General features: G+C 37.8%; 3 protein-coding genes across 3 annotated transcripts; 2 read left to right on the top strand and 1 right to left on the bottom strand.

The window, feature by feature from the left end:
• The first annotated feature begins 2647 nt into the window (after nucleotides 1-2647).
• On the top strand, nucleotides 2648-5379 carry LOC143599752 (acidic leucine-rich nuclear phosphoprotein 32-related protein-like). The gene is made up of 2 exons (XM_077077634.1): nucleotides 2648-3790; nucleotides 4917-5379. The coding sequence occupies exons 1-2, from the start codon at nucleotides 2648-2650 to the stop codon at nucleotides 5142-5144; spliced, it is 1371 nt and encodes a 456-aa protein (XP_076933749.1). The 3' UTR covers nucleotides 5145-5379.
• An 8910-nt stretch (nucleotides 5380-14289) lies between these two features.
• LOC143599753 (uncharacterized) lies at nucleotides 14290-14763 on the top strand. Its single transcript, XM_077077635.1, has one exon. It carries the CDS (start codon nucleotides 14290-14292, stop codon nucleotides 14761-14763), a length of 474 nt encoding a protein of 157 aa, XP_076933750.1.
• Nucleotides 14764-15670: 907 nt separating this feature from the next.
• On the bottom strand, nucleotides 15671-18170 carry LOC143599751 (protein LIKE COV 3-like). Its single transcript, XM_077077632.1, has 6 exons — nucleotides 18045-18170; nucleotides 17802-17854; nucleotides 16695-16804; nucleotides 16194-16361; nucleotides 15885-16109; nucleotides 15671-15777 (listed from the first exon to the last, which is right to left on the bottom strand). The coding sequence occupies exons 1-6, from the start codon at nucleotides 18168-18170 to the stop codon at nucleotides 15671-15673; spliced, it is 789 nt and encodes a 262-aa protein (XP_076933747.1).
• Between the last annotated feature and the right edge of the window lie 8376 nt (nucleotides 18171-26546).

Raw genomic sequence — 26546 nt, 5'->3', positions numbered from 1 at the left:
CGGTTAGTAGTTTAGTTAAGTTTAAGAGTCTAGAATTTATTACTTAGTGTCTAGATTAGCATGTTTTTATATAACTACTTTTAGCACATCAGTAATTTAGGCCGAAAAGCAAGGAATTGATATCGTCAAATCGCTAATTGATCAATCACGCGCTAAATCATCAATTAAACATGGAAATTGATAGCTAGTTGGCGACCAATTCACTCGTTATTAACCCGCGGCTTGCATGGTCTTAAATCTCTATATATACTTGTTGAAAATGCAATTAAACGGAGACACGCCATCCTCTTTGTATCACGAACAGAACCCCTATCTCAATTGCACTCAGAAACAGTTCGTATTCCAAGTTTGGACCCTCTGTTCTTGCCGAAACCCTAGATAGCCGTTCTCTATCTATTCGTCAACTTACTAGGACTCCTAAGGACTAACTTACGTGCTCGCTTTAATCGCCTTTCCGTTACCGTCCACCCTATTCAAAGTGAGTAATCACATCCCACATTTTTTCACATATTTTTGTTTTGGGGGCATTATGTGCATTAGAAAATATTGTTACTATTATACTATTATACTCAAACCAATTCCATTATTTTGCGTGATTGTGGTATTGCTCAATCCAATTCCATTATTTTGCGTGATTGTGGTATTGCTCAATTAATTGGTAATTGCTATATGAATTATGTGTTTACTGCTATGTTTAGTTGGTATCTCATCCTCATCTTCATCCTCATAGAATAATCATACGCTGTCCGAGTAAGCATGTCTGAATCTAGTGGCATGTTCGAAAAGACACGTTTGTTACTTTTACTTTATGTTGTTATTGGTTGCGAATTCATTCGAGTAGACATGTCTGTATTCTAGTGGCATGATCGAAAAGACACTTATACTTGTTTATATTGATTGATGCTATTCACATACGCAAGGAATTATTTATTTCTCATATTAATATTATTATATTTACACCAAATTGTGAATTACTCGCTCAACATGTGTTGTTGACAAATTATTTTAACGCATAATGCAGGTTGTTATAAGAAGTTATCTGAAGTGAATACATAGACTTGGACTTTAGGCTAAAATTGATAAAGTTTAAATGTTGTATCAAATTCGTTTAAATTTTGAATTGTTTGTGTACGATTGATATGAATAAATAAATTTAGATATTGACACTTATTATTATTAGTGTCTTTGAGCTATGATATAATTACGTCGTGCCCCGACATATTCCGCTGTAGGTTGGGGTGTGACAATTAGATATGAAATGCTTCGTACACTATAGAAACACCTGATTGATTGCTAGATACGTAGCATCAATGTTGCCACACCGTTGACCAACAGCAGGCATCTCTAACTCATAAAGTATGAAAGTGAGCCAATGAAACTAGCAAAAATGTGAGGAAGGACACAATACTTGGCAACGGTACCATAACAAGAAGTTGTTTGTTAGTTTTGGAACTCCAACTAATGAGATTAGGACCAACAAACACACAATAATAAGTTGTGAAGGATCGACAATCATTTGGACCATCTTTTATGTTAATTTCTTGACAACTCACATTTAGTCCCTAACTTTAATTTAATACTTATATTTTTCTTTTAATATTTTGATAATAGGAAGATAATAATAATAGTCATAAAACTATATTCTTTTTAACGTAACTAAAACCCTTCAATAACGTAACTTTATAAAGTATCCTCAAAACAAGGTGTTAAAACGCATGTTGTGATGTTGCAACATTGATACAACATACCTACCAATTTATCAATCCATTATATCATCAAAATACAAAACATCTTGAGACTGGCATGTAACTCTTACAAGCCACGGTGTTAGCTTAGAGGCATAGAGTTTGCTTTGTTTCTACCATTGTTCGTATTGCAAATTTGACGAAAGACTCAAAAGAGTTGCCTTCCAAGCGTTTCGATACTAAAAAGTCCTAACTTCATTCATTTCGCTAGGTACGTGACATATTAGAAAGATGTTTAAACAACAATTTTACTCATTTTCTTTTACTTTCCTTAATACTTTTGGTATTTAAAACAAGTACAAGTTTAATTCACTAGAAATTTATATACACACCATATTAAGTACTTCAAACCTGAATCTAATACAAAGTATCCAGTGATGTAGTTATTAATTTTTAAGCCAATGATAAATTTATTATTCTTGAAAATTACTTGTAGCATTTTAATCCAATTAAACGTTTTCATCTAATCGATTTATAATTTTATTTTATATTTCCAGCAGCTTTAAAGCGATAGAAAAAGAAAAAATAAAAATAAAAACAAAATGGCAGTATCGTAAAATGACGGAATATCCAAGGCATATACTTAACCCGTCAGCGCACCCCTCCCAATATCTCTGTTTTTCGTGAACCCAACAAACACACCATCACCCAATCTCCACCGTAGATTCCCTCCACGTCATGAATCCGCACCCACACAATCCAACGGCCCGAGTTCCGTAACCAGACAAAATATCTAAACTCTAGGGTTAGGTTTGTTTAACCCAAGCAATACGATTACTCGGGGCTCCAGTATCAATTAATTTTATTTTCCCAGACGTTCACACTGAAACATTAGGGTTTAAGCAATTCCCTTGAGATTGTTTGTAATTGGTGATATCAAACAAATCATTCCGTTAACGCCGATGGACGAGATCTGGGAACGGGCGGTGGAGACGGCGTTAGACGGCCAACGAGACACGGCGTCTGTACGGACGCTAACGCTTGACGGCGCCGTCAAGTGCGTTCAAGGCCGCCTTCCGCATCCGTCGCTGTTCCAGAGGTTTCCGCACCTGCAACACCTATCGATTGCGAATATTGGCGTTTCGTCCTTAGAACACTTCCCGCGGTTACAGAACCTGCAGAAGTTGATATTGTCTGATAACCGGATTGCTGGTGGCTTGGAGTTTTTGGTTCAGGCTGGTTTGGAGTCGTTGCGTGATTTTGATTTGTCGAATAACCGGATTCAGGAGATTGATGATTTGAGGCCCTTGGCGGAGTTGCGGCTTGTCTCGCTTGACTTGTACGAGTGTCCGGTTACTAGGGTCAAGGATTATAGATCTAGAGTGTTTGGCTTGATTAAGTCGTTGAAGTATTTGGATAAGATGGATGTCGACGAGAACGAGCGGCCGGAGTCCGATGACGAGGACGAGGATGAGGAGGACGAAGATCCGGAAGAGGGGGACGAGGAGGATGATCCCGGGAGTGGAGAGATTGACGGTGAGGAGAAAGGGCCGAATCGGTTGACGAACAACGGCCATGTTGTAGGCCAGGACGGTGTGGTTGACGTGGATGAAGATGACGAGAGTGATGCGGACGAGGAGGAGTCGGAGATTGTGCGAGGGTTGAGCGAGAACAATGGGGCTAATGGTGTGGCGGGCCAGGCTAATGGATTTCATGGTGATGGGGAGGAAGATGATGAGGATGGTGAGGGTGATGATAATAATGATTCGGATGAGATTGATGAAGTGGAGGGTGAGGACGAGGAGGATGTGATTGAGGTTCACGAGATTGAGGATAGTGACGATGAGGAAGACGGGGTCGAAGATGAGGAGGACGATGAAGATGATGATGAGGATGATGACGAGGAGGTTGATAATGACGACGGTGATGGTGATGTAGGCGAGCCCGGGAGTTCTGGGTGGGTGACTAGCACGGAAGGTGAGATTGATGGGCATGAGCAGGGTGAAGATGATGTAGATGAAGATGATGATGGAGAAACCGGAGAAGAGGAAGTTGGTGTTGAAGAAGCGGATTTTGAAGACGATGAAGAAGACCCTGAGGATGAGGTAGTATCTCTTTTCTTTGCTTTAAGAAATGTTTTTATTATAATACTTATTTACACATGATTTTTAATATGTTTTGTTAATTTTTGTAGTTTTTGATTCTAGACATACGTGCATAACTAGGTTGCTTGATTGTGTTACTCTTTCTGTTTTGATGTGTAACACATTTTTTTGTTTGCAATTAATGGCATTTTGTTGCTTGGGAGCAAAATTTGACCTTAAACGAACCATTTTTAAGGTTTTCTTATATGTGAATTCCAAATATTCCTTTGTAAGACTAGGGAGCAAAATTTGAGCTTAAATGAACCATTTTGAGGTTATCTAGTACGTAAGTTCTATTTTGAGGTTATCTTATATGTGAATTCTATATATAGCATTGTAAGACAAGTAAAGATTCTGCCTTGCAGTCATCATATGTTTGTAGGAGTTTCTTACAGACAGCTCGATTTCTTGTCTGCATGTTTATTAGGTTTTGAGAAAGAACAAGACCACATCTGTTTAACTTTTGGTATATTTTCATCTTGTCTATGTTGTAATGATATTTGTGCTTCTAGCTGATTGTTTAATGATAGCTTTATCTCTCCTTTTTATTGCTCAATTATTGTTCAAAAGAGCTCTTAATTGAATTATTTGCTACAAAGAATGTTTAGATCTGTTATTGTTCTTATATAAATATGATTAGATGGCCCATTATTGAATTATCTTGTTCTTTAACATGATGTTGGTCTTGTGATTAGGCAGTAATTAACTGAAATGTGCTCTAGATATGCTTATGATGGAGTTTATCTAATGAGTTTGATAGATGCTTTTGTTAATCGAATTTCTGTTACTTTCTGTTTTGTTTTTTGTGTCTCAATTTGCTTTTTTGTTGCAAGTTTCGATGTTATGTTAAAATTGATTGTATCATTCATTGTTGGACTAGTTTCTCCCAAATCACTGCAGAAGTTGTTAAATTATTGGCTCTGAATCGTTTGCTGATGTTTTAGGATTTTCTTTGAAATTAGAAAGTTTCTTCTATCTTTAAGTAAAAGCAAATTTTGCTGTATCTTTAAGTTGTTGATATGGAAATCTCAGTTTTTTTGGTGCTCTGTTGTTAGTTATGTAAGCGTGATGTGTTTAATGGTGGCAGGAAGAAGAGGATGTTGGTACAGGGTACCTGGTACAACCAGTCGCACAGGTTGCAGAGGGTGCTGGGGATGAAGAAGATGATCCCGAAGTGGATGAGGAGGAAGATGATGACGATGATGATGTGGATGTGGATGTGGATGTGGATGTTCCAGCTTCTTCAAGCAAGAGAAAAAGAGATGAAGAAGAAGATGATGATGCTGCTGAAGCCAAATCACCAAAGCACAACTAGCAAGGTGAATGAATGATTAGAAGTTTGGTTTGGTGAAGGTGATCCATGAATGGTGTTTTTGTGTTTTTTAATGGAGAAGATGATGAATGATAGTTTGAACTTTGAAGGAAGGAGAAAGAAGGTTTGGTTGTAAACTGGTTTGGATGAAAGAAAGTTATAAGGTTGGTTTGGTTAAGTTAAGTAATATATCCGTTGAACAAACAATCAGACATAGATTCAAATGGCAGTTGATGTTTTTGAATGACAGTTGATGCACTATTTGGAGGGAAACTAAAGTTAAAAAACCACCTTAAAACCCTTAAAATACATTTCAATTCGACTCTTTTTGTTTTCGTCCAATAGTAAAATAATAATATTATAAATTGGATGCAAAAAGGAGAGAATTCGGAGAATGGAGGTCGAATCGACGTCGTATTGTTAAAAGAAGCAACATGTAAACCAAAGAGTGCTTGCTTGTGCTTCTCAATTGTGAAGTTGCAAGTGTGAGTGGAGGGACAGGTGTTGAGATCTAATAGGAAGGAAAGTAGAGAAATTCACGGGACTCGGCTTGCTTGCATTGAAGGGCTCAGCCCATCTAAGTGGCTAAATTGAGTTGAATTGAATGAAGTGGTTGTTGAAGACATGCTCATTTGGCTCAGCTCGGCCTTTTATGTATTTTTTTTTTCCTTTTTAGTTTTTAATATTTTATTTCTCAATTGTATTATTGTATTTTAATAACATATGTCGTCACTTTGTACTAGTACTCACATAACACTTTTATATCTAGTGATTGACAGTTTTTTTCCCTATGATTTGGGCCGAATTGGTTTGGGCTGAATTGCCGTTTCATTTCATTTTTTTTTCCTTTTTCTTGTAAATTACGTTGTGGTTTTAAGATTGTGATTGTTCCCTCCGTTAAATTCTTTTCTTAAACAATCGAAATGCTATTGATTAGAGGTGCACAAACCGGTTTAAAATTCAACCGGTTTGGGTTAAAACCGGTTCGGTTTGGTCAACAAAAGTCAATACCGGTTTATGATCGGTTCGGTTTGGGTTGAAACTGGTTTCTTACAATGTTACAATCGGTTTCGGTTCGGGTTTGATCAATTTCGGTTCGGTTTTGGCCGGTTTTAGTTCGGTTACCAGTTTTGGTGGAGAAAATTACAAACCGGTTCCGAACCTACGGTTTCAATCGGTTCCAAACCAGTTTCTACATAATCGGTTTCAAACCGGTTCGGTTTCGGTTCAATTTTCGGGTCGGTTCGGTTAACCGATTTGTTTTCCCACCTCTACCATTGATGTTATTAAGCAAAAAATAATTTAAACCTATAAATTAATCTTAGTATCTCATCTCTAACACACTACCTAGTCCCTCCATCGATCACCATGGCAACACACCTAATCCGTGAACCACCATCCCCGCTCTCGTCGAAAATATCCCACCTCATTTGTCTAGAGCTCCAACCTTAAGGTTCTAGATCGGAACCTCTTAAACCTTGGTTGTCTAGAGCTCCAACCTTAAGGTTCTAGAACTTCCGATCAGTAAAGATTAGAGAGGATGTGGTAGTCCGATGTTGAGATGTTTGGGAGGACATCTAAATCAATTATCGTTTTTGTTTTGAGATTGAAGATGGTTGCCAATGGGTTTTTGTTTGTTCGAATTGAAAATTTCAAAGCTAAATTCGCGCTCAATTCGAGTTTGAATAAGATTTGCAAAAACCCATTCGAATTTGGGTTTCGAATATATTAAACTAATTAAATTCAAATTACCAAAAAAATAAAAATAAAAAAATCACCATCCCTAAACTAGTATCTAACTACACATAATATAACATAATATGAAAACCAAAAAAACAAAACCAAAATCCCAAAGCCCATAAATTATATGACCTACAACAGTATTTAACCATACAAAGAATGTGACCGATATCCAGGGGAGTTCAAGGTCGAATATTAAAATTTTGGAAATTAGAGAATTTCGAATGGTGAATTTCAATATCCAGATGTATCCAAAATCTCGAATTTGTATATTCAAATGGATATCTGAATTCTAAAATATAATTTATAATTTAAATACTTAAAAAAATTATTTAACAAAAATAATTTCGAGTATCTGAAAATATTTAATTAAAATAATTTTGAGTATCCAAATTATTCGAAAAATATCCAAAATATCTAAAAATTATCTGAAACATTAAAAAATTCTCCAAAAATTATCCAGAATATTTGAAAATTATTCAAAAAATTTATCCGAAATACGAAAAATTATCTGAAATATCTATAAATTTCATTATAGTATATATTTTAAAAAACATTTTGGATATCCAAAAATTTTCAAAATTACCCCGAGCCGGGTGCCCTACTTTCTCGCTGGTTGGATTTACTCATTCACATAATTCGAAAAATCAGAGTTAATTAAAACATTTCGTGGAAATAAAAGTCAACCATTCATATATAACATAAATACTTGTCTTAAACAGAAATAACATCAGTCTTAAACATAAAATATAAATGACACGAGAATCTTCTTCATAGCAATGGCAGTCTTCCTCTTATTGCCACGTGTCCTCATCAAGCAACTTGTCTCATTCTACTTGTCTGCGTGCATACTAAAAGTCAATTACGCGCCTACGCTGAGTGAGTTCTAGTTAATTAACATACATTACATTCACTTACTTACTAATACGCGTCCGAAGATACGTATTAATACTTACCTGTTCATCTATCATTCATTCATACATACATACATACATGCTTTTTACTGACTACATACTATAAGGGTCCGGTCCCTACATATCTTGGATATTATAAAGGGTCCAGTCCCTACATACCTCGGAATTTATAAGGATCCAACGCCCTACATACCTTGGATATTATAAGGGTCCAGTCCCTGCATACCTTGGATATTATAAAGGTCCAGTCCCTACATACCTCGGTTAATATTAGGGCCTGGTGCCCTCTAACATACCATGCAATTCTACCTTCGTTACATTTCCTTCATACTTCCTTCAATCATAACTAATATAACAGCTACGTGCGTAGCCCGATCGAAGGTCAATCCGCGAGAACCAGCTAACACCTTGTAATTGATCGAAAAAGTCGTCAATCTGTGGCAACGGATATCTATTCTTCACCGTAAGCTTATTCAGCTCATGATAATCGATACACATTCTCATACTTCCGTCCTTCTTCTTTACAAACAACACCGGAGCACCCCACGGGGAAACACTCGGTCATATGAAACCTTTGTCAAGGAGTTCTTGCAGTTGGGACATCAATTCTTTCATCTCGGACGCCGCCAGTCGGTAAGGTGCTTTCGCTATGGGCTGTGCTCCTGGTAGTAACTCAATCTGAAATTCTACCTCTCGTTCCGGGTGGCAACCCAGGAAGGTCCTCAGGGAACACTTCGGGATAGTCACACACTATAGGAACATCTTTCACTTCCTTTGCCTCTGCCGAAGCGTCGACAACATACGCCAGGTAGGCACCGCACCCTCGCTTTAACATTTTCTCGGCTTTTATCATCGAAATGACGTTAAGCCCCGAAATTTCCTTATCACCATAAACCATCACTGTACCACCATCTAAAGGCTTTAACCTTATCAATCTACTCTCACACACTATCTGAGCCTCAAACTTAAACAACCAATCCATTCCCAAAACCACATCGAACCCTCCTAAGGTCGTCACATAAAGTGTAATAGGGAACTCACGTCCCTCAAACTCTATCTTACCGTCCTTAACCATTCTCATTATCCTAACGGAAGCATCACTAGCCGTTTCTACCATAAACGTTTCATGCACACGACTACATGGCATTTTAGCTAACTTACAGAATGTTACATCTACGAAATTTCTATTAGCACCCGAATCGAATAAAACAGAAGCAGAAATACCGTTTACGAGAAATGTACCTGTCACAACATCCGGAATCTGTTTAGCCTCCTCCTGTGTCAGCATGTAAGCCCTGGTCTTTGGCCTATTCTTTTTATCATCTCTCTTCCCACTACCTCTAGCTTCACCCTCAGTGCATTCTCGAGCCATATGACATGTCTTCCCACATTTGTAACAGGTGGGTTTTGCGTTGCATTCATGAGTGTAATGCCCCACCTTCCCATACTTATAAAATGTGTTTGACCTAAATTTGCACTCTCCTCCATGAGGCTTCCCACACTTATGGCACACATCAATACCAGCATTCCACTTACATTCACCGCCATGAATTTTCCCATAAGTCTTACATGCTTTCCATTCCCATACCTTCTGTTTCTTTTCCTTGGGATTGCACATCTGAGTACTAGGGCGCTTGGTGTGAGCAACCCATTTCTTTTCTTTCTTCTCCTTTACCACCACCTCATTCATTGCTAGGTCATCATAAACCATTTTCGCAAGTTCGACCGCAGAATCAAAAGTGGCAGGTCTATTCACCTTAACCAATGTGTGGACGTTCGGTGGCAGTCCTCTAACATAGCACCTAATTCTCTTAACTTCAATGTTCACCATTTAGGGCACAAGTCTTGACATACGGTTAAACTCAGTAGTGTACTTGCGGTATGTCATCTTTCCCGCTTTCAAGTTCAGAAACCTCATCTCAGCCCTTTCAACCTCGGCATCAGCACAAAACTTCCTCATTACCATCTCTCTTAGATCATCCCACCTCATAGCCTTAATTTCAGCAGCAAACTGTCTTTTTTCAATAGTTTCCCACCAGAACATAGCTTCATCACCAAACGACTGAGTAGTGAAACCCACAGCTTGATCGGGACGACACTCGCTAATGCGGATAACCTTACCCATTGCGGTTATCCACCGAAGAGTAGCGATTGCGTCACCGGTATCTGTTAGCTTAGGTGGGTCACAACCTTTGAAGGTTCCGTAGTTGCAACCACCTCGGCCTTTCTTTCCCTCATTCATCTTTACAGAACGATCCTCGCTTGATGCCTCATTCTCAGTCTCAGTGTCCTTCTTACTACTCTCCCCAGTTTTCTCAACAGTCTTAGTACGACTTTTAGTAGACTTGTCTGATTGGAGATTCTTCACTGCAGCAGCAACAACTTGAGTAATCAAAGCTTGAAAAGCAGAATCAAGCTGATACTCTTCTTCTCTCACGATCATGCTTCGTTCTTCACTAGGCTCAGTAATCGGTTCCTCAGAGGGTACTCGGTTAACACGTGGCCTACCACAACGCCCCTTGCGTCCTCCTTGTCCAGTAGTCCTAGTACCAGCCATTTGGTTTCTAAAGGAAAAACACAAACATCATCACGTGAGGAACTATTTAGTATAAGGATAGTAAGGCTGCAGGTAATAACAGTGGCCAGCTGGGATTAGCTGCTCACGTTACTCTCCGTGTCCTATACACTTCCTTTCGTGAGTCTACTTGTGCTCGGTACTACTTAAAACAATTAGGTAATCGAACATTTCAAATATAAGTAAGCAATCCTATCTCTAACAATTCATATAACTCCCTTACTTATCCATACATTATACCTAAGGAAATTCACATATTAAGCTTGCTTGAGTGACACATGGCATTCTCTGACTGGCATCTTCTTTCTTTATTCTTTTCGTCCTATTCTCTGTTCGAGTCTAAGCATGTAGGATGCTTATTCTCTCGAACTTATGCTCTGATACCAACCTGTAAAGCCCCCGAGCCGGGTGCCCTACTTTCTCTCTGGTTGGATTTACTCATTCACATAATTCGGAAAATCAGAGTTAATTAAAACATTTCGCGAAAATAAAAGTCAACCATTCATACATAACATAAATACTTGTCTTAAGCAGAGATAACATCAGTCTTAAACATAAAACATAAATGACACGAGAATCTTCTTCATAGCGATGGCAGTCTTCCTCTTATTGCCACGTGTCCTCATCAAGCAACTTGTCTCATTCTACTTGCCTGCGTGCATACTAAAAGTCAGCTACGCTGAGTGAGTTCTAGTTAATTAACATACATTACATTCACTTACTTACTAATACGCGTCCGAAGATACGTATTAATACTTACCTGTTCATTTATCATTCAAACATACATACATACATACATACATACATACATACATACATACATACATACATACATACATACATACATACAGACATACATACATACATTCATGCTTCTTACTGACTACATACCTCGGATACTATAAGGGTCCGGTCCCTACATACCTTGGATATTATAAAGGGTCCGGTCCCTACATATCTCGGAATTTATAAGGATCCGGCGCCCTACATACCTTGGATATTATAAGGCTTCAGTCCCTGCGTACCTTGGATATTATAAGGTAGTTCCTACATACCTCGGTTAAAATTAGGGCCCGGTGCCCTCTAACATACCATACAATTCTACCTTCGTTACATTTCCTTCCTACTTCCTTCAATCATAACTAATATAACAGCTACGTGCATACTAGTTAATCAATCCATATAATTCTCATTCATACGCAAACATATATCTAATATACATTTACCATTTAAGGCAAGTGTATTAATTTAACACATCGTAGTATGCACACAGCCCCGAAAAACATAACACATACAAATGGGCTAGAACTCATCTGGAGTCGATTCCTCTCTGAGTTGATAGTAATTCCTTTCTTCAACTGTGCTTGACTAATTGTTAATAATGTACACATATTAATCCTCTATATTTGTTTATTATTTATTTTCTTAAGTTAATGGGGTTAACCTTTAAGTTACCCGAACCGAACGTATAACTTTCTTAAACCGATCGTATTAGCTTAATATGCTTAAGTTTATTTTATTAGCGAACCGACTTCATTAATTTGCATTCTTAGGGATCTTTATTGTTATCATATACATAGTTATTATTATACTCATTTCATTATTATTAGTTTATGTTCTCAGCGCGTCTAAGAGTTAACGTTTCTTTAAGCAAGTTCGGGTTCGTGTCAGGTCTACACCCAACTTCATTAAAGATTTCACTTCTTTAACGGGTGGGTTCATATTCCACTTTCATTCTTTTGTTTGAGACGGGTTACGAGACGCTAGACGAGTCAGGTCTCGCTTAAGTTTTCGCATCCAACTTACACTTTTATTATTATTATTATTATTATTATTATTATTATTATTATATTAATCCACCAAACACCCCCTAACCTTTTTTATAAAACCCTATCCCCCTTCGCTCATCCTCTTCCTCTCACCATCTACAACCCTAGTCGCCACCACAGTTCCCTCTCTTTTCTGGCGATCCAGCGATCCGGCGCAGGTTGCTTCTTCTCATTCCTCCCTCTCTTAACCCCATCTTATATCCCCTACCCCTCCTCCATCAAAACCCTGCCCCTTCTTCTCTGTAGCCCTAGCCCCTGCTCCCCTGTCTCCGGCAACCGTGAGCGGCGAAGGAAGGAAGCAAGGGAAGTGAAGTTGGTGACGAGCTGGGCCTCGGGTATGCTCAAACAAGTCGCGTTAGATCCATTCGCATTGACACGAGATGTCGGGATTCCAATAGCCTGAGTTTGAGTCGAGTCGCATAACAAGGATTCGCACGCCATGATTCGCACGGGATGCGAATCCAACAATTCGCATGGGTTGCGAATCCAACAGTTCGCATGAAGGGAAATTTGCATGATGGGAGATTCGCATGATTTGCGATTCAAATATTTCCAACTAATTGCATGAGGCCTTGGATCCGCATCGCACCGTAATCGAGTCGCATCAGAATCCTATTCGATTTGCACGGCCTATTTGAGCCATGTACGGGGTTTAACGGGATCGTTTCAGGCTTCGTTTAAGTCGTCCTCGGGTTCCGCGCTTGCCTTCTGTTCGTCGGAGCCGAGTCCGTGTTATTATTATTTTGTGTTATTACTGTTCTTGTCAGGTTGCTTGTTGTTACCATTATTAGATTCAATTTGAACCTTGTTTATATCGAGTTTGTTCATGTTGGTTCGACTCAGTTCGCTCGTGTCCGTCGTTTAAGCTTGATTGTTCGTTTGCTATTGAATTGAATCTCGAATGGATGAGATTGGATTAGGAATGTTTAGTACAGCAGATTTTTGTTGTGTGTGTATGTGTGCCAATGATTGGGAATGATGAGGATAAGGATAGATTTAGGATTTTAGGGTTTTAATAGGCAAAGTCCAAAGGCTTTTGACCCTTAATCATCCTTAAGTTCATTAGCCTCTTTTAACCTTATCCATTTTCTTAAAATATTTAATTAATTTAAATGACATAATATAACACGATAACTAAAACGACTCACGACATTTTATTTATTTATTTATTATCGAAACTAGGGCGTTACAATTTGGAGGTTTGTGATTTGGATATCCAAATTCTTCTATAATATGGACACTGATTCGGATTTTTTTTGAACACCGAAAAAAAAATCCAATAATTACATCGAAGCACAATTAGTGTCTTAAAAACCTGTACATATCGGCCGGTAGAACCGGTTATATCGGATTTTCGTAAGACAGCTGATATATAAAGCCCAGTATTTTTGGACGATTTACTAGAACATTGTACCGCCGGTTTTTAAAAAAATATCGATTTAAATAAACCTAAGAGATTTTTGATAATTTTTTGTGGCCCATAATTTTAAAAAAATGACTTTGACATAGCAGATAAAATTTTAACGAGTAAACACAGTAAACGATGATTTGTTAATCAACCAACTTTATATCATATAAATCCAATGTTGGTTTGTTACATCTTTTGTAATTGACTAATTTCATACATACAAAGTACAAATTTTATATCTAACTCGACCATTGTTTATGTGTGATATTTAGTTTCATGTGTGATATATATTAATGTATTTTTTGGTTATTTTTTGAGTTGAAATTGTATTTATATGAAATTACAAGATAAATTATTCAATCTGGTTGAACCTCGCAGTATATTTTGGTTTAACCAGTAGTGTCGTTTTGAACTAAATCCGATGTAAGTAAAATACCGGTTTTTAAAATATCAAACACAAGAACTTTCACTTTAGCCGGTTTCAAAATAATTTGCAACATTATTGTTGACATAAAAATTAGTAAATAATTTATTTATCATGGAAAATTTTGGGGAAAAAAGAAAAGAAATACTGAAATTCCGTATTTGATTAGATTACATGTCACCCATTCAAACCGTTGATCACATATCCTTCCACAAACCAACCACCACCACCTCTCTTTCTCTCTTTCTTTCCACAAACATGTTACTCCGATCACCTTGTTCCACACCCTGCAATTACATCTCCCAATGCCTGCCCCACAAGTACAACCGCCGTGTCGCCGTCATTTCCATGGCAAAGCAATCCGACTCCACCACCGGACTTCCTGAAACACTCGCTATCGCCGGCGGCTTCGTCTCCACACCGGTAATTGCATGGTCTCTTTACAACCTCAAGACCACCGGCTGCGGCCTGCCTCCGGGGCCCGGTGGGTCCATCGGAGCACTGGAAGGGCTTAGTTACTTGGCGGTGGTGGGCATTGTGGGCTGGTCTTTGTATACAAAGTCCAAAACCGGGTCGGGCTTACCGAACGGGCCGTTTGGGTTGCTGGGTGCGGTGGAAGGGTTGTCGTACTTGGCGTTGGTGGGTATCTTGGTTGTGTTTGGGTTGCAGTTTTATCAGCAGGGTTTTATTCCTGGCCCCGTGCCGGTTCCCGGAGACCAGTGCTTTGGTTGAGATGTTTGTGTTTGATTCTTCACTATATATATATGTAATGTAATTTTATTTGTATTGATTACCGTTTGTTTGTATAATTATGCGATGCCTAAATTACAATCTCCGTTATAATTTATTTGTTTTGAACTCAACCGTGAAACCAAACTGATAACAAGTTTCAGGATTTACGCAGACTGTCTGTGAACATCTCTAGTTTAACCTATTCATTTTATACACTATTTTATCCTTAATCTTTACATTCAAGGTATGAGGCAATCCCCTTTCTTGACATACTCATGCTTCAACAATGGTTGGATATAATCAAGCCGTTTTGCTTAAAGAAAAAACTGATCAGGCCTCAAGATATTAATCACTTCACTTTGCCTAATTTATTTGCACTTGTTTATATCTGTTCCACTTGCTACAACGTTAGGATAGAGAATAATACAGTAAGGATGCGACAACGTTGGATTTGTTATTCAATTCACTAATTGATCTCAGATGATTACAAGAACACATAGTAGAAGGAGATGAGAAACAAATTCTAGAAAGAGATCGAGATGATCAGAAGAACAATCACGAATTTCTAACAATGTTGATTAACCTCCGCCTTCCTTCTCTTTTGCCTTATATCAGGCGAGGCGAGGGTTCTTTCATCGATCCCATGGGCTTCTTGGATTGGGCAGACCCATTGATCCATAACACAAAGGATGATAGTTGCGGAGAATGAATACTCCCAAGTCCCACCTTTTATTTTCTAGGGCTTTAGGCAAAATAAAAAAGGTTTGAAACACACCCAGTATAACAACTATGCATCCAACATTTTGGTTATGAAACTTTGGATTAAAAGACTCTAAATCAGCACTTAAAACTGAATCTTTTACACATTTGCCATCTCTAACTATATAACTTTGAAATATTACTCATATCATACATGTGGAACAGCAAACTTATCAAGACTCATAGATCGAACACGTTGCGAGTCCTTTGTAGTTAACATCGCTGGCATCGACATGCCTCCCGAGATTATAATCTCTACATAACACATGCAAAAGTGCAAATTAAGTTTTCATTCATCAAAAAACTTACATTCAACTTAAAACAACAACGAAAACAGTAACTAAATTGTGAACCCTTCATACCTATACCTTCCCGAACAGAGATATTGGGCTTCATGACATCTTTAGCATTCACAAGTACAATATCACCTAGGTAAAGGTGGTTGGTCGGGACATACACGCAACATAGCTCTTCGGTACCCGTATTTTTCCTAAGGATAACAGTTGATGTTATGAATCCAATTGCGTATTCCCTGACGCTTGGATGTTTTATGATTGCAACTTCCTTAAAAGCATGGGATCCTTGCCCTGGAACATATATAATCTTTAATTGGCCATATGGTTAAAAATACAACTTTTGAAAGCCAACCAATGCCTAATTATTTAAACTACCTGGTGAGATGGCTGCACTGATTTGCTTAGATGCAGTGTAAATATAACTCATGAGAGGCATTTTTTTAATTATAAACTCTCCCAAACTTAGAAGAGAAGAGCCCAACCATGATGACATGAACACACCCACAAAAAATATGAATGTTATAGTAGTAATGAATCCAAGACCTGAAATATTTATTTGGTCAAATATCTAATAATCCTATAAATATAAGAACATAGAGGAATAAAATCAACGTTAACGACATTTAAAAAGGGCTATCAATGAAATAGATATGTGATTTTGGATTCAAACTTTGCTAAAGAGAGAAATCTTGCGTTTATAAGTTTAATTATAAATTATAACAAAGCCAAATAATATCTGTTGTTATAGAAAGGTCAAGATACTAAAAATGAAGCATAAATATATTGAGGTGTGTCAACAATTATAAATTATGATTTGAAAGGTGATCATTTTATCATCTGCTAAAAAAGGTATCATTATGTGAAAACAATACTGACCAAATATATTAATTCCCAAAAGAACGTAGATCGGGGAGAAGATCCAATCGCCGAGTTGAATGAACCACCAAGTCACATAAAATGTAATGGCTATGGGAGATAAAATGACACTGCAAACAACTAAATCATTAGTAAACAATTAAAAAAAAGAAAAGAAATAAAACATATCTTAATCCTAGTATATATTAATACTAGCTTTAGAAATTCGTGTATTACACGGTATAAGTTTATGTATAAATTATAATGAATAATTTAATACAAATAAAATAAAAGATAATTAATGTAAAAAACAATATAACTGGAAACAGCATTTAAAATAATAAGACCTTTAGATCTAAAGAAGGTAGTTAAAGCCTTTCACAAAAAATGTTTTTCATTCCATACCCTAAACCCTAATTCATAAACAAAAAAAAGATACCAGATTTTCCTTTTTGAACAACTTTCATGATGTGCTTATAAACACACTATTATTCAACTGTCACAATAGTTTTATACTAAATATAAAAAATGGAAAATTTGTCTATGATTTCTAAGACTTATTAAACATTGGATATTTGTAAAAAGTAAACAAAATTATTATTGTTTTCTTCAATATGAAGATGTCTAAAAAATTAAATGTTAGTGTGTTTTTTAAACACAAATTCTTTTATATACATTTTAATTTTAAAGAAAATATTTTTATGACACGTAATTATTATATATATTAATATTTTTTTATATTAAGTATGTTTACAATATAATTTATAGCACTAATAATTCAATTAATACGGTATGTTGAATTTGTAATCAATACTATATTTAGAACAAAAATATTTTTTTTCTTTCCCGTCAATAGAAAAGAAGTGATTTAGATAGGAATTTGATAGTGAGGATTAACCTCAGAATGCCATGTGTCTAGATTATTTTTTTTTATTAGTATAGATAGATATATATTATCATTTCTGTGAACCTACCATCAGCATGTATCTGATATCTAAAATATACACAGTAAAATAGTTGTCAAAGTCTAGTTTATCTACATATAACATATGGCAATATGTTGTATCATTTTGTTCTATTTGTAACCAAATTAACTTCCAGATGAAACATGAATATGAATAACAATACCATCCAGTAATGAATTTTTTTGAAGCCCAGCTGCGAAGGACTTTAATAAATGCCTGCACAAGTAAAAAAAAAAAAACTCTTTCAAAGGTAGCGAATGTAATTAAAAGAAAAAAAAGAATTGTAAAAAATGTGGCAATCTAATATTGTGAATCAAACATGCAGTCGCACATTGTACGCACAATTGAATGCGAAAAAATAAGGAAAGAAAAAGGAATGATTTGAATTGATATAATAATTGAAGACCTCTCTGCCGGAATTATGAGATGAAGAAGCCCCGGGAGGGGTGTCTGATGGGGAACCGTTAATATCGGAGTATCCGGTTGCCGGAATCAGTCGTTCTAGATCTCTGTCTATGTCTCTCGTTCCCATTTTTGTTTCCGGTGAAGAGTTCCGACCGACTGCAACTGACTATGTTTTCAGCTTTTTTCTCGTTTTGGACGTTAATGCATAATTTTTGGTAACCAATTTTGATTTTAAGAATCCAAACAACAACCTACTATCATCCGATAATAATGTTGGAAATCATGTAATGTACCGGCCCGACTAATTTAACGCGGTCGATCGAGTGATGACCCGCAAAAGTTACATGTTGGGTAACAGACAATAAACCCGTTTAAATCGTTTAACCGGTAATGACAAATAATTAACGAAACAGACTATGTTTATATAATTATAGGGTATAATTATATACATACTCGTAAGACGGATTTTATTATTTATACTAAATATAAATAATAAATATATTATGTTTATTAGTAAATTAAATAAATTAGTTTGGGGTTTAAACGAGACTTTAGACTATGCTAATATTTTTTAATGATAATTACAAGATTATATATAATCTATAATCTTGTATTATAAATAGATAATATAACCTAAATCTAGATTATTCTTGGATAACACTCCAAAGAAAAAGGAGCAGGCAAAACAACTATTCAATCTTTCTCTGCTTCTATGGCAACCGCTGCATGAAGCTATATGCACCTACTGCACCACACCACGCAACCACCAGCTTGCACATGAGCCACCGATGCACCACCACCTGCCGCCTCGGCTCCAGCTAGCCACTGCCGCTGCTCCGGTCGAAATGTACGCTGTACATATACCTTTTAGGTTATACACGTACGCTATTAATATATTAAGTCATAAAACTTATTTATAACAACCTTTTGCGTGAGAGATTGAATAAACACTAAACTAATTCTTGGTAGGCTTAGCTTAATATCTCATCTGGGATTGGATAAACACCAATCTAACCCTTGGTAGCAGAGGCGGATCCAGGAATTTTCGCTACGTAGGGCACAAAATGGATCGAGATAAAAATCGTTCGGGCCAATGAAAATAAGCCGACCAACCATTTTGGAGGCCTGAGCGGAATGAACTTTCGGGCGTATAAGAGGGCAAATTGGTCTTTTTTACACACCGTCCTTTGAAAGTTAATATATATATATATATAATAGTTAAGTTACATTTGGGACCCACCTTTTTAATTATTATATACTATTACCAAGCACCATGGTCATTATTATGACATTCGTGACGGAACCAGTTGTTGATAAGAATAGAAGGACCACAAATTATATTTTCAAAAAGGAGCTTTTTATATATAATATTTTTACGTATAAAATATTTTTTTCGACTAACTAAAATTATATATCAAGCTAAATAGTAAAATTGTTACATAAAACATAAAAGTAGAGTTTATACCTAAAGTGCAATTAATATATGAAACAAAATATTAGTAAAATGATAAAAATAAAACTATTAGGTTTATAATCTTAAAACTGAATGAATGTAAAAGGAAAAATAATATTATATATTTGAAATGATATTGGACATTTTAGTTAAATAGTATGAGTTAATTCATGTTCGCACAACTCTCAAAAAAAGAAAAAAAACACTTCTCATCTTCCCAATTCTCATTCTTGCCTTCACATTCTTCAACAACATGCCAAACCACCGCAGCTCAAGACCAGCTTGTAAATCAGACGATGACGGTTCCGACGGTGGGCACGGACTGGTGCTGAACGGTGGGCACGAACTGATTGTTGAGTCATAATATGCTAGTGCGTACATGCAAACGACGGCATTCCGGCAGCCGGACGGTGGGCACCGGCCCAACCTAGTCATAAGTTGGATCCGCCCGTGCTTGGTAGGCTTATATTGATATTCTTTCAATGTATATTACAGAATGATCGTGTAACATCGCTTTTCTGAGAATTATAAATAACAGAAAGTTCTATAATTAACTGTGTGTCGTTAACTTAATTGGGTGTGCTAATTTTTGGATAATAAATAGAATTAGAAGTGTGAGTGGGTTGTGGGGCCCATAGTCCCCTATATAAACCCAACCCCTCATTCCTTTCACCACTTTCTTCCCTTTCTCCACACACACACACACTCAAGAACACACATATTTTCTCTCAAAACCCGAACCCAAGTCCGGGCTAAACCTAAGGAAGACCTTGGTGTACGAGTATCTCAAACATCAAGAAAACGTCCAGATCTTCGGGGTTGTCCAGATCTGAACCGAACCCGGAGCAAAAAGGTAAGCTTCGGCCAAAGAGTTAATTTTTATGGTTAGAATCGACATGCAAACCGATGTAATGATAGATCGAGTTGTGAAATGTAAGAAAAACATGAACTTGGTGAGTTTTAGCCTCACGGGTGTATTATAGAACAAAAAGGTGACGTCTGGACTATGGGAAACACGGGTATACATAGTTGGTACAACCCAAAACCTATAAAAAGAGTAGAATCGGGTCCTAAGGAAGAAACAAGGAGAAAAATGGCTTTAAAATGGTAAAAACGACGAAAGGCAGGAATTTCGCATCGCACAGCCATGCGAAGGGAAATCAATATTTTCGCATCGCACAGTCATGCGAAGCGAAAAAAGTCATGCGAAGCGAAATAGTCAACCCTAGCCAGGGGCTCTGCCCCTTGGACCCTGCTAGGGCCTGCCGCTCCTAGACCCCGCTACCAGGGGCGCTGCCCTCGGACCCCCGTTAGTTGAGGGTTTCATTAATTTAGATGTTGGAAGTAGTACTAATGGATAATTGACACGCGTAATGTATTGTATAGTTAGCCGTGCGTAACTAAGGAAGGACATTACCATTAACGGCGAGAGAAACCGACTCTAGGTGAGTTCCAGCCCCCCTTATCTGTTATGTTTTCGGGGCTGTGTGCATACTCCCATGTGATAGTTAATACATTTACTTGAATGGTAAGTGTATGATACGTGTATGACTATGTATGAAATGCTATTATTATATGATGATTATATGTATGATCATGTATATATATTATATACATAAGACAGGTATGGTGGTAAGGTTATTCGAGACAGTAGGGACCAGACCCTTATAATATCTGTGATGTTAGGGACCATACCCTTATAATATCTGTGATGTCTAAGATAGAATAGCTTATGGTATACCATAGGGTTTTATGAAAGAAAGTATGTAAGAACGTATGCATGTATGTAAAGTATGTATGAAAGAAGTGATAGTAAATAAGGTATGAATACGTGTCTCCGGACACGTATGAGTATGGTATGAATGTAATGTATGTTAATTGGTTAACTAGAACTCACTCAGCGTAGCTGACTTTTAGTATGCACGCAGGCAAATAGGTTGAGGCAGTTGGCTTGAGGAGGGACACATGGCACAAGCTAAAAAGACTGGCATCCATGAAGAAGTGTCATGACTATTTTATGTTAATATTTATGAAAAGACGACTTGTATGTTAAGACATGATTTGATGTTTTGTAATGTAATGCATGAAGTTTTAATTATTCCTTTTTATTAACTCTGTTTTTAGAACTGTGTTTATGAGTAAATCCAACACCAAAGTAGGGTTACCGGGAACGGGGCCTTACAGATCGTTAAGAATTCTGTCAACCTTCACTTGCAAAACCGAACACCGTGAGCTCGTTAGGAGAAGGGGAATATGTGCGTCTTCTCATAACAACCCTCCAATGTGAGAATCAGTCTCGTAAGTGATGAGTAAATTCTTTAGAGAGAGTGAAGTTGTCGATCCCTTTATCATTGGTTCTCTTATACTATTTATAGCTGAAGGGGAGGAGACGGATTAGCCCAGCAGTCCCACTCAATGGAACCTTCTACACTTATGGCTGAGCATGATAATGATCCCTGATTGGCTGGACAGCTGGCATACAAAGATCGTTGTTGCAGGCAGGTACAACGCTGACCTTTTCTGATTAGTCCATCATGCAGTCGTGGGCATTATAGGGATCATGACCTGTGATTGGTCTTTCCCTTTCCTTTTACGTGGTGTCTTGCCTTTTAGTACAACTAATCTTTTCGCTGAACTCTTTAGGTGTTAAGGATTAAGTATTTCTTCCTCGGAGGATATGTCCTATCTCTACGGGCGATATTCTGAGTATGCGGATGGTTATCTCTGCTTTGATGACGGTACAACGCATCTTCCGCTTATGCTGAGGGTTTTCTTTTTCCTTATATTATTATACGTGTTTTTTTGGTACCCCACCTCCACAAGTCCCCTCAGTCCATTGTTTCTTCGGTGGTTTGTGTCTGCGAGTGGAATATTGGACTTGTATTTATAAGATTTTGTGATTATCTTTCATCACTTATATATGACGATTATTTATGAGGTTATTTATGGAGGTAGCTTTTGACTGTTTGCCTGACAACTAGCTGTGGTGATGTCATCTCACGAATGGCGTTGTCTCCTAATTACTCCAGGTGCTTCACAAATGCTTTTGAATGGCGACACATTAACTTTCCCTACTTCTGCTCTGCGTGCCCTCTTTTTATTGATGCTTTATATGTGTTGCATGCTGCTGTTATCTACCGCATTTAATTCTGGGGGGTATAAATAAGCACTGAGTTTCATTATTCTTCACAATTTCCTTTCGATATCTATTCACTCTCCCTTTCTCTTCCTTTCAAATTGTATGATTAGTATATTGCCTGGACCAAAATGATTGCTTACATGTTCGGTATACTCTTCATGCTTAGCGGTGTTCTCCAACCAGGCATCATTCCCACCAAACCTTGTTGTCATGACCTTGGTTATTTCATGTTTGCCGGAGGTGTTCCTTTATTTGATTCTAGCTCGTCCGTCGGAGTGAATGATTTCTTTGTGTCCCTGGCTTTGCCTTTTTTACCATTGAGTTCCTTCCGGGTCTGAAAGGGTGCCGAAGGTTCCTTGTAAAAGTTTCTTGAATTGCATGTAACTAAATGGCAACTGGATTGTAACTAGGCCTTTTGTTATGGATAAGAGTTTTCCTCAAGTGGATCTGATTTTTATGATACCTGACAGCGTTTGTCATGACAATACTTGTTTTGGAATTTCAAAACTTCCGCATGACGTGTCGCCTTCTTATTGGACCTCCAATATTTTCGTAATTTTTCAGTTTTGATCTTGGTTCTCCAACGATGGTTTGTACAAACAGGTATGTTACACTCTTTTTTCTCCTATCTCTGTTTATTCTCTTTATCTATGTGACTTTCCGTCTCATCCTTCAGGATTTTCCATCTAACATCCTCGATTTTTGACGTTTGCCGCTGATTCATGGCGACTTCTTTCACCGGTGAGAAGGTGGGGAAGAAGAAAGGTTGCAAGAAGAGTGGTGGTTCGTCGATTAATAGTGCGACTATTAAATGGAAACGTTCTAACTTCGAAACCATAATTATGAATTATCACATCCCGCTAGAGTGGGGGCCGGAGTTGCCTACAGATGGTAGCACTGCCACAGACACTCCGGACGACAAGTTAACTCTATATTCCGAGTTTTTCCTCCATGGGAACTTTCATTATCCGTTACCACTTTCATCCGTGACGCCCTGCTATCCTATGGTGATTGAGCCTATTCAGATCTAGATCTTACGATGACATCGAGTGGTTCGTTGATTAGGTATACAATTAGGCTTGATTACGTTAAGTGTGTGTACTGTGTGTGTTGAGAGTAAATTTGGACAGAGTAACGAGGCTTGAGAGTGAATAATCAGAACTGTTGCATTACTCGTTAAGTTACAGGGAATATATAGGGGATGAACTCATTCGTTAAGATAACCTTAACGAATGAGTCATTCGTTACATTTAAGACTAACGAATGAGACATCTCATTCGTGTTACATTATACATAGCGAATAGCCTTCATTCGTTATGTCCATTCGTTAATCATGGTTAACGAATGGAACTTACATTATACGAATGTGACACATTCGTTACAAGGTAACGAATGTCTTGTAACGAATGAGCCTTACAATTAGGCGAATGGCAGATTACTTTAATTACCAAAATGCCCTTTTACATTGAACCCCCCTATATAATAAGACAATTACATTAAAAGACAAATAAAGACCGATACGTACAAAACATGTATCAACAAACTCCCCCTCGTATCGAGCTCTTTATTCTTCAATGCTGGAACATCTTCGTTTTCCAGTCCACACAACTATGAATCTTGTATGCATAACAGACACGAAACCACCTTCTGAAACTGTATAGCAAGTTCGTAGTCGCTTACGTTAGCAAAATCTGATCTGACTAGTAAATAAAGCATCGTTGTCAGACTCCGATAAGTTAACAAGCCACATCGGATCAATCACACGAATAGTCTTCGTGTTTGACCCGGAACCAAATACAATAACCGCTTCACTTGTTCGATTATCATAATACCAGTAGTTGAACGAAGTGAATAAACTCAGAGGGAATGTCTTCATTAGAGCCCTTTTCATCGTCTTTGGCGGCGTTAACTGTAAAATCATCTTCCTCCAGGCCCTTGCGCGGATTAATCTCATCGATATACTTGTGAGTAGGCACCTGCGGCTTGAAGAATTTGAAACCATAACGGGTTTCATGAAATAGATGCTCGTAAAACCAACTAGCCCACTGATCTTTTCCCCGATTAACAAAAGGTCGATTTGCTAGTGTCCTCACATCCCACCTCGGCATAGATAAAATATCGTGTGGGTGCTTGAAATAATAAATATCGTGTTCCCACTTTACGATATATACTTTAAGCTCAGAATCAAACTACCACGCAACCAAATCACTTTTCACATCTTTGACGGGCTTGTACTTTTTCATCTGGTATGCAGATGCTCGAGCCTTTGCCAATTTGACTTCTGTTGGTACATGTGTGTCAGTAGTTCATAGTCTAGCATTTGTAATCGAGTCTGTAATGTAATTATGTTTTTGATTATTTTTATGTTTTTGTAACAAGCGAAGTTGTCAACAAGTTCGCTCAGGCGAACTTGTTGAACAAGCGAAGTTGTCAACAAGTTCGCTCAGGCGAACTTGTTGAACAAGCGAAGTTATTGACAACTTCGCCTGAGGCGAAGTTGTCGTGTATATAAACTGTTCAGCGGAACAGTTTCAGAGTGGGGTTTTTAGGGTTTCGTTTCAGTTGTTCACTTCGAGTGTTACGTGTCAGTGTCTGTAATAGTGACCTAGTGTCACGTGTTCGAGTTATCAATATAACGTGTTTCGTTCATTGCTCGTGTGATTGCTTAATTCATATTCTGCACTCGTATCTACCTACGTAGGGATTCCGCACCTGCGTTGTTAGCGACATCCCGTGTACGATCCGTCCAGGAACCTACAATTGGTATCAGAGCCATCGGCTCGATTGTGAGGTTCGGGATTTCACGCGGGTGTAGAAAACGTCTCGTTTGACCTATTCGCGGGACGTGTTTTTGTTGGGATTGTGTTTTACTCGTGTTTGACAGTCATTTTCAAGCCATTACATCGATCGGAAACTGCTGGATTGACGAAAACAGATCTGAACAGTTTCAGTGTTCATCGGGCGAAGTTATCGTTCTTCAGGCGAAGTTGCCGTCACTTGAAGTAGGGTTTCGGCGAAGATATAAGGATTAAGCGAAGTTAACCACAACTTCGCCTACCTCATAAGTTCGCCTAAGCGAAGTTATCCTCAACTTCGCTTACCTCCCAAGTTCGCTTACCTCCTAAGTTCGCTCATTCTAAGCGAAGTTATTTTTAAACTTCGCCCAGTCAAGCGAATTTAAGACTCAGCGAAGTTCACTTTCCAGCGAAAGTTAACTTTCAAGCGAAGTTATTCTTAACTTCGCCTACTGTGCTGTTTTAAATTTTTTTTTTATTTTCAGGTTTTCAGGTTTCGCAAAGATGTCGTCAATTAACATCTCCGATTTAGTCAAGATGGAAGTAGAAGCGGGGGTCCTGCCACTAAGGCCCCGAAGTTGATGAAAGGAACTGACTTCGTGGCATGGAAGGACAGATTCATCCAATACATTAAATATCAGGATGCAAAAATGTGGGTGTGCATCCAGGATGGATATATCCCTCCAACTATACAATACGAAGGTCGTGATGTGGTTAAGAAGTATAGCAAAATGGAGGACGAAGAAAAGAAAATGTATGAGGCCGAGAGCAAGGCCCATGCAGCTATAACTATGGCACTTCCTCAAGAAGTTCTCCACACTTTCAGAAAGTACACTTCTGCGAGAGAGCTTTGGGGATGCTCTTGAAAATAGATTCGAGGGGAACGTGGGTATCCGTGCATCAAAGATTAAGCTTTTGAAGACTCAGTTCTCCGTCTTCAAATTTTTGAAGAACGAATCACTGGATGATATTATCACCAGATACTATCACCTAATGACAGAGCTTAGCAATTATTCGATTGCTTACCGAGAAGAAGAGATCGTTGAAAAGCTTCTCGATGCTCTCCCACCGAAGTGGGAAATGTACACCGTTCTTATGAGGGAAGACAGAGACTTT

This window comes from Bidens hawaiensis, unplaced genomic scaffold (genome assembly GCF_021521415.1).
Source record: "Bidens hawaiensis isolate Kalapana, Puna unplaced genomic scaffold, B.hawaiensis_p1.1 tig00052620_1, whole genome shotgun sequence".
NCBI classification, from domain to species: Eukaryota; Viridiplantae; Streptophyta; class Magnoliopsida; order Asterales; family Asteraceae; genus Bidens; species Bidens hawaiensis.
Note: the sequence above shows the minus strand (reverse complement) of the source record. Positions and strands in the feature narration are given on the sequence as shown.

Bases quoted from the DNA above. Each gene is read 5' to 3' on its own strand.
- LOC143599752 (XM_077077634.1), top strand. From the start codon at position 2,648: ATGGACGAGATCTGGGAACGGGCGGTGGAGACGGCGTTAGACGGCCAA. The intron at 3,791-4,916 runs GTAGTATCTCTT...TAATGGTGGCAG, and splicing joins AAGAAGACCCTGAGGATGAG to GAAGAAGAGGATGTTGGTAC.
- LOC143599753 (XM_077077635.1), top strand. From the start codon at position 14,290: ATGTTACTCCGATCACCTTGTTCCACACCCTGCAATTACATCTCCCAA.
- LOC143599751 (XM_077077632.1), bottom strand. From the start codon at position 18,170: ATGGGAACGAGAGACATAGACAGAGATCTAGAACGACTGATTCCGGCA. The intron at 16,362-16,694 runs GTCAGTATTGTT...TAAATATTTCAG, and splicing joins TTTGGGAATTAATATATTTG to GTCTTGGATTCATTACTACT. The intron at 16,110-16,193 runs GTAGTTTAAATA...TATATGTTCCAG, and splicing joins CAGTGCAGCCATCTCACCAG to GGCAAGGATCCCATGCTTTT.